The 13,546-nt window shown below is 39.1% G+C and overlaps 1 protein-coding gene across 2 annotated transcripts in view; it reads left to right on the top strand.

Moving 5' to 3' along the window:
- CEP41 (centrosomal protein 41) overlaps positions 1-12,326 on the top strand; it is a 39,593-nt gene extending 27,267 nt beyond the window's left edge. For both annotated transcript variants that reach the window (XM_054564577.1, XM_054564579.1), the window contains 8 exons: positions 247-308; positions 1,273-1,342; positions 6,679-6,823; positions 8,289-8,440; positions 8,825-8,892; positions 9,962-10,076; positions 10,712-10,927; positions 11,584-12,326. In XM_054564577.1, coding sequence (XP_054420552.1) covers positions 247-308; positions 1,273-1,342; positions 6,679-6,823; positions 8,289-8,440; positions 8,825-8,892; positions 9,962-10,076; positions 10,712-10,927; positions 11,584-11,720 — 965 coding nt within the window. In that variant the 3' untranslated portion in view covers positions 11,721-12,326. The remainder of the gene's footprint in view (positions 1-246; positions 309-1,272; positions 1,343-6,678; positions 6,824-8,288; positions 8,441-8,824; positions 8,893-9,961; positions 10,077-10,711; positions 10,928-11,583) is intronic.
- Positions 12,327-13,546: the final 1,220 nt, after the last annotated feature.

Raw genomic sequence — 13,546 nt, 5'->3', positions numbered from 1 at the left:
AGGGGTGGTCTGTATATTCACCTGTAGGCCTTTTACTGGCCAAAGCAAAGCGGGGAAATGAAGAGCAGATATAATACTGGCCACTTTTAATCTTGAGGATCTCATGAGGATCAAATGAGGTAACGCATGTAAAAGCATATAAATAACTTGAAAAATATACCACATAACTTGATGACTAGAAAGAAGGAATACCTCTAAGAAAGCAAAATAAACCTAGAAAAATATTTGTCCCATCCTGCTTTTCAGATTATAGATACAAAAAAGATGAACTTTTCAAGAGACTCAAAGTTACGACGTTTGCCCAGCTGGTAAGTTTAATGATCTTCCTTTGGAGTAAGACTCTAATTTGTGCTGCTTTATGTGGGCCCCTCTGAATTTGGCCCTAGGTGATACTTGCAGAGGGTGTTCTCCTGGTCCTTTATATTTCACCTGTGGGAAAATTAATTGGTGTAAGGTAAGTGTGTTCATTCGAGGATGGTGTGAAATTTTTCTCTTTCCTTTGATAAGAATTTTACAAAGTAAAATGTCCATTCTACTTTTAAATCATCACATTTGTGGTTTAGGTTTTTATTTTCTTGTTCATTTAATTTAATATTTAGAATCTCGAGTTCTGGACTCTGGGTTGCTTGGACATTTTTCTGTGTGTAAACCAGACAATATCCCTTCTATGACTGAGTTCTTCTGCCAAGTCTTTCATGGGCTATTTTGCTATTTTCTTCTTTCATTGAAAGTTATGGACCAAGTGTCTCTCTGGCCCCCAAACAAGGGTTCCATTCGTGTAATTCAAGATGAATCTTGGGTCTTAGGAGCTAAGTTGTAAAAAGTGCTTTAAAAACTATATGTAGGTATACAGTGTTATAATCAATATACTTGTAATTACACTTATATCTTCCTTGCATGAAGAATTGCTGATACAATTCTCTTATTGTAAGCATTACATTTTCAAGAAATAACATGTTATGTTGGGTCTAGAATATATATGGATGCAGTTTTAGACTCTTGTGTTTCTTGTCCTAAATTATCCCTTTGGCCTTTCAAGTTTATTGTGTAATGTTTTAAATGACTCTTTTCTTCTGGAATGATCATCTGCAGTGTAATTACCACTCCCAAAGTAAGGAGACCTGAGATTTAGTCTCTAGTTGGGGACACTGCCAATTTCTTAAAACAAGAGATCTTTGATGTTCCCTGTCTTTTGTAAAAAGACAGCCTTGCCTCTGTTTAAACACAAACGAACATACACACATCTACACATTTCATTCTTTTTTCTCTCAGGTCATCCAAGTTGCTTCTTTATCTGATCAAACACTGGAAGTGACAGCGGAGGAGATTCAAAGGCTGGAAGGTAATGAGAATTAAGGATGCGGAGCAGTAGACTGACCGTTTGGCTGCAGTACGGGCCCTCTGCTGCTCTGTTTCAGGGCGCTTGGGACTTGGGTGTCTCTATTTGTAATTAGATTGTTACTCTCTGAGAAATGCTCTCCTGTGCTTTAATTGTTAATTCCTATTTCTTTTAAAATGCCATCTGGGTTTCTGGCTCTAGCGTTTGTAGTTTTAAGTGTTTTAGATGTGTTTAATATACTAATTACTTTTTTTTTCCAACAAATATTTTTAGTGCTTTCTATGTATGTCCTGGCCACAGAATTAGGTGCTATGAAACTACAGTGATGAATAAAACATAGCTCTGCATACATGGAGTTTGTTGTCACATGTGTGCACGTGCACATGTATTTGTGTGTTGGGTGAGGAGAACGATAACAGAAACCCAAAACCACTAACGTGGCAGAAATCCATAATGGAAGACTGAAAGGAAGCCATCATTTGTTGTATATACTAGGTACTTCATACAAGTTTTCTTATTTAATTTTCTCACAAATTCGAGAAGGAAGCGACACTTTGCCGATGAGAAGCCCAAGCCCAGGGGTTCATTGACTTGCCGAACATAAAACAGCCAGTAAGGAATGGACCTAGAATACAACTCTCTGTGTCTCCCGTAGCAACCAGTGTCTTTGCTGTGGGGGTTCCCAGGGAGGGAAGGTGTTTTCCAGTCAGAAAACAGGTAGGCTTTCATAAAGCTTTCAAACCAGACTCTGCGGGCGAGGCATTGGCTGGCCGAGGAGCAGGCAGAGGCACGGAGAGGAACAGGCCCCCGGCGTGCCTGGGGAGTCACGTAATCCAGTCGGTCCGGCTGTGCACTGAGGGGGGAATAGGTGCCTGGTAGGAGATAAGGCCAGAAAGATACGTAGGCTCCAGATTTCTCTCCTTAGATACCGAGTCTTTAAAATAAGCCCTCTTAGTTGTAGTCTCGTGAAAGGAATACACAGAGTTAAGGTCTTTATTTTATCCTGAAGCACTCACTCATCAATGTGTGGCTGTTTATTGAAGGGGAATGTGTTTTGTTAAGGTTGATATAGGCCAGTAATTTGACTTCTGATTTCAAGACAAGTTTCTCAGGAAGTCTGAACACTGGGTTTGTGCAACTCAACTGTCATTTCCCTGGGCTTGTTTTTGTTAGCAAGGATAAAGAGAATCTGAAAAAGCCAGGAATTTATCTTTGACAGATGCCTCTCACACAGCAGAGAAAGAAGGGCTCTTTGTAACAGAGATAATTGAGTCTCCTCATACAAATACTCCCAATTTTAACCTGGTTATATAAGTACCTGGACTGGGTCTTTTAATTCATTATAGAGATTGCAGCACCAGGACATATAGGAACATGCAATTTTCTCTTTGGAGATAAATTTGCACAGCAAAATAGACTCTTGTAAAATAGGACACCATAATGTGTGAGTAATATTAGTGTTTTTCTAGTGCTCTACACAGAATAATAACTCACTCAGGAATGCCTGTAGAACAGATTGTATCTGTTTGCATACCGGCTATCTTTGAAGGATTACAAAATCACCTTTTATAATGTTTATTGTTTTTTCCTGACTTAAAAGTATATTTTTAGAAAATTAGAAAACTACAAAAAAATAAATAAAGAAGAAAACTAAAATAACTAATAATCCCTGTTAACATTTTGGTCTGTTCCCCCCTATCTAACTCCCACCCAAATCCATACTTTTTGTGCATAGCTTTATTATTACTCTGTTTTCAATTAACATGGCATCATGCATACTTTCCTGTGTCATTAAATAGACTTCCAAAGCTTCAGTGTAAAGGCCATGCAGTCATATCATGTCCATTTCTGGACATACCATAATTAATTAGTCTCATTGCTGGGGCATTACAGTTTGTCTAATTTTTCACTCTTACAAAGTCATGCTGCATGTAAATACATAAGTGTTTGTGCAGTTCCGATTATTTCCTGAAGATAAATCGTTGCAGATGGACAAAGGGTAAAACAATTTTGAAACATTCAGTGTTGATTCCACGTTATTTCCTGAATGGTTCTACCCTTCCGTGTTCCCGCCGCGTTTCTCCCCATCCTAGCCAATACTAAGTAATTATCATTTTTATAAATATTTGCTAGTTTGGTAGATGAAGAATGGTATGTAATGGTTTTATTTTGAATGTCTCTCATAGTGAGAGTGAGCTGTGTGTGGAGGGGGGAGTTCATTGATCATGTATGTGTATTTCTTCTTTTGAGGACATTACAGGTCCTTTCTCATTTGTTTTCTAATGGAATCTTCATCTTTTACTTATTGATTTATGAAAGCTTTATGATTATAATTATATAATAGTTTTTTGCTTTGGAAACCAACACAGCCTTGGAAATAAATGAGAAAACAATCTTTATTTGATAATTTGGAACAATTTCCAAGCTGTATTATTAAATAAAAATAAAACAACAAAACAACGTGTAGAGCAGTATGAATGGCATTCTTCTGTACATGTAAAAAGGGGAAGAAATAAAATACATGCAAAAGTATGCAGTTGTTTTATTTCTGGAAGGAGATGTAAATACGGGAAGCTGGTACCGCTGAGGGACGAGGCCTGAGGGCTATGGGTCTGGAATCAGAAGGAGGCTTTATTTCCACATTGTCTTTTTTGCATTTTTAACTTGTATACATTATTCTTTTTCAATTAAAGAGCTAGTTAATTAAAAACGACAACAACTGTGAATTAAGTATATTAACCTTTTCTCATCCATATATGTTACAGATTTTTTTTTCCTACCTTATTATTCATTCACCTTTTAATTTTCTTTGTGTTGGCTTTTGACATATATGAGGTTTGCATTTTTTACATGATTATATCTTTTAGCCTTTCTTGTTGTGTTTTGTTTTATTGTTTTAGACTCATAAATTCTATAATAAGATAAAGTATTTACCTTTATTTTCTTCTATTAGCTTACTTGTTATTTTTTTTTAATACCAATCCTTTTGTTAAATATTTTGGTATATGATATTAGGGGGTTATCTAAATTTGATTTTTCTAGATAGTTGACAGATGATTCCAACACTCTTTATTCAGTAGTTCTCCATTTATCAACTGATTTGTGATGCTACCTTTAATATATATTAGCTTTGTATATGTATTCTAGGATTTTTTTCTGCATTCTCTATTGTAGTCTGTTGTTCTGATTGTAGTTCTACGTTGCTTTGATTATTTACTTTTTCAATATATGTTACTATTTGATGAGTCAGCTTCTCCAAATTTTTATATGTATGTTTAAATTCTTTTGCTCTTTTTAAACATAAAGTAAAAATCCTTTTAAACTTTTTTTTGAAAAAGTACCATTGGGATTTGTATTAAGGCTAAAAATTAAATTAAATTTGGAAAGGATTAACATCATTTAACTTTTAGTCACCCAGTCAGGAACATGCAAAGTATTTTGCTCACTTTATTCAGGTCTTTAGTGTCTCTAAAATTTTTATATGATCTCTGAAGAACTTAGAAGTTTTTATAGGACCTTAACATTTCTTAATACGTTTATTTTCTAGGAGAATATATTGTATATCTGTAATTGTTACTGTAAATGATATCTTCATATTATTTTCTAATTGATGTATAGGAAAAATATTTTGTTAGTATTTTTAAAATCTAACCACATATTTATTTTCTTTATGGGATTTTCCTGAAGTTTCTCAGTATGTTATATTATATGCAAATTAAGACCTCATTTCTATTTCTTTTCTAGTTATACCAGTTAGAACAGCAAATTCTCATACTTTTTTGTATCAGTCTCCCTTCACACTATAAAATTTATTATATATATAAACTTTATAGTGTATAAAAGTTATTGAGGACCTCAGGGAGTTTTGGCTTATGTAAATTAAACCTGTTAATATTTAGGGCATTAAAAATTTACACTGAGAACTTAAAAAATATTTACTTACTATTTCACTTAAAAATAACAATATTAAACCCATTGCAAATAGAAATAGCATATTTTTATGCAAAATAGCTACATTGCTAAAACAAAAAAAAATTTACTGAGAATGGAACTATTTTACTTTTTTATAAGTCTTGGTGTCTACCTGAATAAAGACCTAAATAAAGTTAATAGAAGACAGCGATTCTCCTATTTTCTGCATTCAGTATTGCAGTGTGCCCTTTGGGCTGAAGCATATGAAAATCTGGCCTCACGCAGACCTGTGGTCATACAAGGGTAGAGTGTTTTAATAGCCCTCTCAGTTACTGTGGAAGTTTTTCTTTGATACGACACCAAAGCCTGACGACTGATAGTTTCCTAAAGGTTAGTTGTAATGTGGAATCTGAAATCATATCGATGAACTTTTCATACTCTGTTTCATTAAAACTCACTGGGCTTGTCTTACACTTTGAATGAACCTTTTATCCATCTATGATCGTATGCCATCATACACTGGCTGTGTGAAAATTACTGGTTCACTGAGTTATGAAGATCTTCCCAATGTTGACAAATTTCATTACACAGTATCAAAAAAAAATCACATTGATCAATTTCACCGCCTATCTTATCAGAAAAGACATTAAGTCTAGGGAAACAGTCAAGCTCCTGATGGCACAGTTTCCAAATTTATGATTTTTGTTCAAAATTTAATCATTGCAACAAATGCCGTCAGTCGTTTTCCTTCAAAGGACAAGTTCCCTTTTTCATTTAGATCATTTTTGGGGAAAATGTCTGCCAACTACACAAGTCTAGGTAACCAGAGTTTTTCTCAGCTTTTCTTCCAATTAAAAATGGTGTTCATGGCAAAAGCAGCAATAATCGCACTAATGCCTTTTCTTGAGACAACCATGGATCTTGGCTATGTAGCAAACTGGCCATGTGCAATTCCCCATTTCATTACACAGAATATTAAAAAGATGTGTACTTATGGGTGAGATTTAATAAAACTATTCATTATCACTGCATCGTCAGAGACATTTTTTAGTGGGACTGCCATATTAACTACGACTGCGGGTTGGTGAAAGCAGAATGATTACTAATGCAACTTGACGCCCCTATTGAGGCACTGGCAGTTGTATCCACCATTCTGTTTGCACCATCAGGGCAAATATCAACACAGTAACAAAGACAAAGAATATCTTAGCCTTATTATGAAAATAGTTTTCACCTGGCAGATCCCCTGAAGGGGCCCCGGGGACCCCAGTGTCCAAAGACATTTTGAGAACCCATATACTAGAATTTATAGAACAATTTATGTAAGGTAATGGGAGTTCCTTTTCTTGACCTAATTTCAGTGACGCTTCCTGACAAATACAAAGTCTACAATCGAACGTACTTATTTCTTTGTTTGCAAATTTTAGACAACGATTCTGCGACTTCAGACCCTGATGCTGAAATCACTGCCAGGACCAATGGGAAGGGGAGCCCCGGCGAGCAGTCGCCAAGCCCCGTCCAGTTCATAAATTGCGTGGGAGCAGGGGACTCCAGCCGCTCGACGCTCCAGAGGTACTCAAATCAGATTCGTGCTTTCACTGCATCTTACCTTCCTATTAGTCTAAAGACCGATTTCAGAGGCTTAATTACCTTAGAACCCGATTGGCGGCAGTGAAGTCTGACATTTTCACCTGTCTAAATGCCACCTCCTGAATCTCTTCCAAGCATTCGTGGTCAGTGAATATAAGAATCTATTGATACGACAGCATTAATTTTCACCCCTCACTTCCATTCTTCTCAGCCTTCCTGTATGCACGTTTGCGTTGGGACCTAGCTTTACAACTACTGCCTTTTGACTTAGAGAGCATGATTTTCTGCACCTTTTCTGTCTGCTGCAGCATCTAATTATCCTGACCGGAATCAGAAGAAAAACAGAGTGTCACACACAGTGCTCTGATATCAAATAGGTGCAAAGAAGAGTGAGAGCAGCCTTTGGGGTCAATTCTCCAGCTGCATGTGGCTGGTCCTTATTCCATACACTATGATGCAACATGTTCTCACAAATATGAACTGTTCATTATAAGACAGTGCTAATTTTCAGCACATACCCATCCCTTCTACTTGGTAAAATAGTTCAATTAGGGAAAGAATTGCTATCATCTATACCACTATTATTATTTTGTAACTACTTTTGTGCAAGAACTCTAAAATTTCATTCAAAACAAGATCGACTGAGACTTCCATTGAAGACAGTTTCTCCTCCTTTGGTTCAACAGATACGCACTATATAGTTATAGTGTTTATCACATTTAAATGCAAAATTTGATTTGCTGTGATGGGAGAGGAACTATACTACATGCCAGTCGGTGGTTTGGCGTATATGTCTTCATATTTGCCTAGGAAAGTAATCTTCCTCTCACAGAGACATTTCACTACTTGCCATTCTGTTCATAACATCCACTCTTCTTATTCCTTTGATTCATGCTTGAACCACATTTTGCCTATAATATTAATGTGGCAACCAATTTTAGTGATTTTTATGACCTTAGAAATAGAACTGTCTCATTTTCCTCCTAGCTTTTCCCGTGTCTGATTATATGAGTGTCTCCAAATCTAAAAGCCTCTTCAACCTCAACATTGTAACCTATAAAATGGAAGTACAGATAACTACTGAAAAAATTAAGGTTCAAATCCATATTGGACAGGTCACTGTATGAACATATGAAAACATTGTTGCTACTTTATGTTACACAGAATACACATAGAAATGTCTCTATTTTTCCTGTCCTGACAATCTTATTCCTTCTCCAAATGCCTCTGAAAGTATGGACCTGTGGGTCCCTCCCTGGGGTCAGTGAGACAGAATAGGAGTCCATAGGATCTTGTTCAGAGGCAGAACTGAGACCCTCTATCCATTTTCCTTTATCTTTGAAGTGTCTTTTGAAAAGACACTGAGCACTCTCTCACTATTCTGAAGAAATCCGTCTGACCTTTAGCCACCTGACCAGTGTCTGCTGACCTACTTTTCTACCCGCAGCGTCATCAGTGGTGTTGGGGAACTGGATCTAGACAAAGGGCTAGTGAAGAAAGCAGAGCCCAGCACCAAAGACAAACCTTATCCTGACTGCCCCTTCCTGCTGCTAGATGTGCGCGATAGAGATTCTTACCAGCAGTGCCACATTGTTGGAGGTAAGAGAGAGGCAGCTTTATACTGCCTCACTCCCAAGAACAGAGCCTGGTCTTGCAGCCCAGCAGCCTGAACCACATCCTATGGTCAGCAGTTAAGGAGGCACAGCCTGATTTGACGTGTGAACCTGAGTGCTGGCTTCTCCGTGAGGCTCTGAGACAGACTGGTGACATTCTCAGATGGCTCCGGGGCCCCGTGCTAAATGTCAGAAACAGTCAAGTGAAGCTTCATATTTTGCTCATGGTGTCCTGTTTCTCTTCTTCCACAAAACTATTGTTGATTTTGTAAATATATTTCTTTTAAACTCTTAGACTTTAAACTAACCGGGGATCGGGGCCAAGTTGTACTAGGAGAGCTACAAACTTCCTAATTTTCCTTTCTTACAGCTTACAGTTACCCAATTGCAACTCTGTCTAGAACAATGAACCCTTATTCAAATGATATTCTTGAATATGTATCCTTTGTTGCATTTTAAGGAGTTGGGTGATAGTGAGGATTATAAGAATCAAACGTATCATGAATCATGCTCCTAATGAGAAAACTCTGTGAAGGACTTTTGATAATAATTAGCTTATTAGCATATTTTAGAATTTGGATCCACAGCTGTTATTGAGTATGCTGACTGTGATGGCAGACGCTTCCAGGCCATACTGCGCTGGGCCAAAGAACATCAGGTTAAAGGTCATGACCCATTAAGAGTTAGTCCTAAGACTTCACCCCAGAAAGCTTTCCCAAGTAAAACTTACAAAGTGAATTTTCTTCCTTCTACTTTAACTTTTTTTCGTAAAATGTTAAGTTTTTTACTCATAAAAAATCAGACAAGTAGAAAATAATTTAAATATTGAAATACATAAGAAAGAGAATTGAAATCTTCAATAATCACCCATTTGAACAGTTCTTATTACATTTTTGTATATTTTATGCCAGACTGTCTTCTACATATTTTTGAATAAAGCAGAAATCATACTGTATATGTAGTTTAGTATCTTGCTTTTCCCCCACTTGATATTACAATGTATTTTCTCATAGTAACACAGCTCTTTATAAACTCCCTTTTTGATGCATTGTAAATATCTTCAGATTTACTGTAATTTACTCAACTTTTTATCTCTATTGTTCTTTTAGGTGATTCCCCCCTTGTTTTAACTATTATAAACACGGCTGCATTAGAACACATTGGACATAAAAGTTTTTCTATTTCCTTGCCTCTAACATGGAGCTTGTAATACTTACTCTCCAGGGTCGTCGTGATGATAACAGAGCTAATGGGTTATATAGTGTATAACTATGCTGTCTTGGGCCACGGTGATACTAATTTATAAAAGAAAAGAATACCAGCTTGTGTGGTTTCTACGACGGAAAGAAATCTAGTAACTGCTGGTGTGATGGGTAAAGAGAGGGGTGTCTGATGTTTCCCAGAATCCAGAAAGGTGAACTCGGACAGTTCTGTGTTCCCTGGGGGTATCTTATAGTCTAGGAGCACAGACACAGTGTGGTCGAACCTTAACTCCCCTAACTCTTAGAAAAATGCCCACGGCAAGATCATCATTCTTTACGATGACGATGAGAGGCTTGCCAGCCAGGCGGCCACCACCATGTGCGAGCGAGGATTTGAAAACCTCTTCATGCTTTCCGGAGGTGAGCGGAGCTGCGTTCTGCTTAGGACTTTAAAGACTGATGTTTGGATTCACAATCCTGCAACTGCACTTCACCTCCTTTTTGCTCAGAGTGGTCAGAATTCAGTACAGGTACACCTCAGAGATGCTGCAGAGCACCACAGCAAAGCAAGTATTACAGTAAAGCAAGTCATAATCTTTTGCTGGGGGAGGGTCTCATCTTCAATCTGCAACAACAACAAAAAAAATCTGTGAAATGCAATGAAGCGCAGCGCAATAAAATGAGGTCTGCTGGTGTTTTGGAGAGAAAACCATGCTGGCTGGAGGGAGGCAGGAGTTGTGTGAAACTTTTGTTAGCTTTATCAGCACATGTTTTAAATTCCTGAGATACTGACTTTGCATCAGGGCTCTGTAAGAAAGCCTTGATGTTAAAGACTTAAGCAGAAGGATTTCTGGTGGAATGCTTACAATCCCACATAACAAGCAACATTTTCTGGTGTAATTTACTTAATGGCAAAACAGTTAAGAAAGATTGCACGTCCTCGTGTTGGCCTCAACTTGGAGACCAAAGATTAGGAGACATGCAGGCCCTTTGTCTGATGTTGCCTTGGTCTCCCAATGTTAATGCTGCTTTTTCTGATGATCTTCCATGCCTAGGTCTGAAAGTCTTAGCTCAGAAATTTCCAGAAGGACTGATTACGGGTTCCCTGCCAGCATCTTGCCAACAAGCCCTTCCTCCTGGTTCTGCCCGGAAACGATCCAGCCCTAAAATGCCACCCCCACCAGCTGAGAATAAGTGGAGATTTACCCCAGAAGACCTAAAAAAGATAGAGTATTACCTGGAAGAGGATCAGGGTCCTGCAGACAATCCCAGTAAGATATTTTGAGATCGTGTTTTCTGTAGAGCTTGAGATTTATAGTTTTGAACATCACCTCATTATATGAAAAGTTTGATCCCTTATAATAATACATTCAGAGTCTTAAAATATTTGAGGGAGGTGGTACAGGTATGGTGCAGGGAGTGGGGGCAAGTGTTGGTGATCCCAGATTGTGGCAAAAATTAGGCATTGTGCACAGACAAAGAGAAGAGAATTTACCAAAGTGGATGTATCTCAGGCAGAGTTGAGAGGCTCCTTCTTGGAAAGTTTTCATTTCTTTCTCTTGCTCTTAGGCCCCTTTAGACCACTTCTGGCCTTTCCTTTGTCCACCAATTCCTCTTCTCGAGCCGCTAATCCCTCGTGCCCCCTTCTCTACCCAGAAGGAAGGTGGGACAGGCTGGGTTGACTAGGAACAATGAAGAAGACAGAAAAGCTGTCGGGTTTTCTTTCCTGCCTGCCCCTTCCCTCACCTTTAAGTTGATCTCAAGGATAAACAGGTTTTAGCCTTAAGTATTCAATAAATGCTGAATAGGACTTTATTAGTTTAAAAGTGGCTATAGCGTTAAAACTTCATTAGCTTAAAAGTGTACTTGGCAGATTGTCCCCGGGATCATTCCTGCAGCTCAGCTCCCTTCTTCCTTGTCCCCTCAGGCCGGCTGAGTCAAGCTAACACCTCCGGAAGAGACTCCAAGGTTCCCAGCGCCCGCAGCAGTCAGAGCCTGCCTGCTGGGGGCCCCGCCGGCCACCCGAACCCCCGCAGCCACCTGCAAGGCAAACCCTGGAAGTAAAGACTTTGTCTGTCTTAGTCAAATAAATATTTTCTCTCCTTTCGGAACCCCTGAGCAGTTCCCCAGTTGGTCATTTCCAGGAACTGCTGCAGAGGAAAGACCCGTGACATATGTGACAAGCCCTGTTCCCTCTCCTGTCCCCAGCCCCTCTCTGTGTCCAACTCGGGAAGGGCCTGTACACAAACCAGAGGCAGGACAGGCTCTAGTGTCCTCCCTATTACATTTACAAAATGTTTGTCTCTGAAACTGAGTAGGAAGAAAAAGTCTCATTTTGGGGGGCTTTAATGTTTTTTAATAAGGTCCACCTTGTTTTGGTCTGTAGCCCGTGTTGTTTTGTAAATACTTCAGTCACATCTGGTGTGTTCTTCCCAACCAGTTCTTTTTCACTCACATTCTTGGTTTTATGAAGGTTCCCCAGGTAGGCTTTGCCGCCTGAGAAGCCAGGCCTGGGGGTGCAGGTGATTCCAATTTTCACCCTCCCCAGCGGCCCCCTGGTGTGGGCCCACCGGCTGACGCGCTCTTCCCAGCACACGATACCGGTCTGTCAGAGTTTGGAGGCTGGCAAGACTCAGTAGATCAGCTCTCAGACTTCCTGAACATTCCTCCTCACCGGCTGTCTTGTGGAGCCAGCACCAGAGGTGACACGTGCCCCGCTGCGCAGAAAAGCCCCGTCTGTTGCACAGGGCCGCAGAGAGCCGCCGGAGCCCCCGGAGCTGTCCCTCCTCGGGGTGTCAGCTACGAATGTCCATTACCCAGCTCGGGTCCCTCTACCTTACATGGGCAGAAATCATGGCTGCTTGAAAACACCAGCTTCAGGTGGGCCAATGAAGACACGCAGGTGAGGACGGCTCCGCTTGCTGTCGGAGCCGACAGCCCCTTCAGCCTCACTTAAAATGCAGTATTAGTCTAACTGAGTAATTAGTGCAATTTCCTGCTTACTTTTCATTCTCATGACTGAGCTGTGATTACGAGGTTGTGATTATAGATTCTGGTTTGGGCCAGGATTTTGAATCAGCATTAATTGAATTGCCAGATGACTGACATTCATTCCATTTAATTGGGGGAACAAAAGACCTCAGGTAAGGATGAAGAACTCTGAAATCCTCAGGAAAAGGAAAAGAGCCTTGTTAATTTTTATGGTCTGTGATCTGTAGCTGTGATAAGGAACTGAGGAATAAATTGTGCTCTTTGTCATGGCAACCACCTTCTGAAAAGCCAACTGAAAATTGCCTGTCCTTAGGTGGTTACCACTGCTGGGTAAGATTTGCCGTAACGGCACTCTTTTCTCGCCACCAGAAAAAACGAAAAAGTACCACAATATTTCTAGCACGGGGGGCTGTGTTTTTAAGAGAAGTAAAGGTAATAAATATCTCATAGAGACGTATGGAAAAATAACGTTCAGATTCAGCCCAGCTCTGTTTTAGTATGTTTATTCCTCTCTACTTGATTTCCAAAGTACAACATTTTCCGATGCTTTAGAAATCAAACAGACCAGCGACATTGTTCAGATGTCAAGCCGTGCCCAGTTTTCCACAAGATTCAAGAATCTTGTATAAAATTCAGCCAATGTACACATAGCTTTAATGAGGAGCCTGTCATGTTTCCCCATAAATTTATTGCCTGAGAACTTAGTTCAGCCTTTTGCTAATGCCAAAATGCTCTGACTTTTTATTTTCTTTACAACATAAATTTTTTAAAATGCAAATTTTCCACACTCAACTTTCCCCTAGCACAGACAAGATTTTCAGCCATTTTGACACATATACATTTTTAAGGAAAAAAAAATCTTTTCTCTGTAACAAAGTTCTGGTTGTGCCATTTTCAAG

The sequence above is a fragment of the Pteronotus mesoamericanus genome, unplaced genomic scaffold, assembly GCF_021234165.1.
Source record: "Pteronotus mesoamericanus isolate MK-2021 breed Mesoamerican mustached bat unplaced genomic scaffold, CSHL_Meso_final scaffold_85, whole genome shotgun sequence".
Taxonomy (NCBI): Eukaryota; Metazoa; Chordata; class Mammalia; order Chiroptera; family Mormoopidae; genus Pteronotus; species Pteronotus mesoamericanus.
This window is presented reverse-complemented; position numbering and strand designations above follow the sequence as displayed.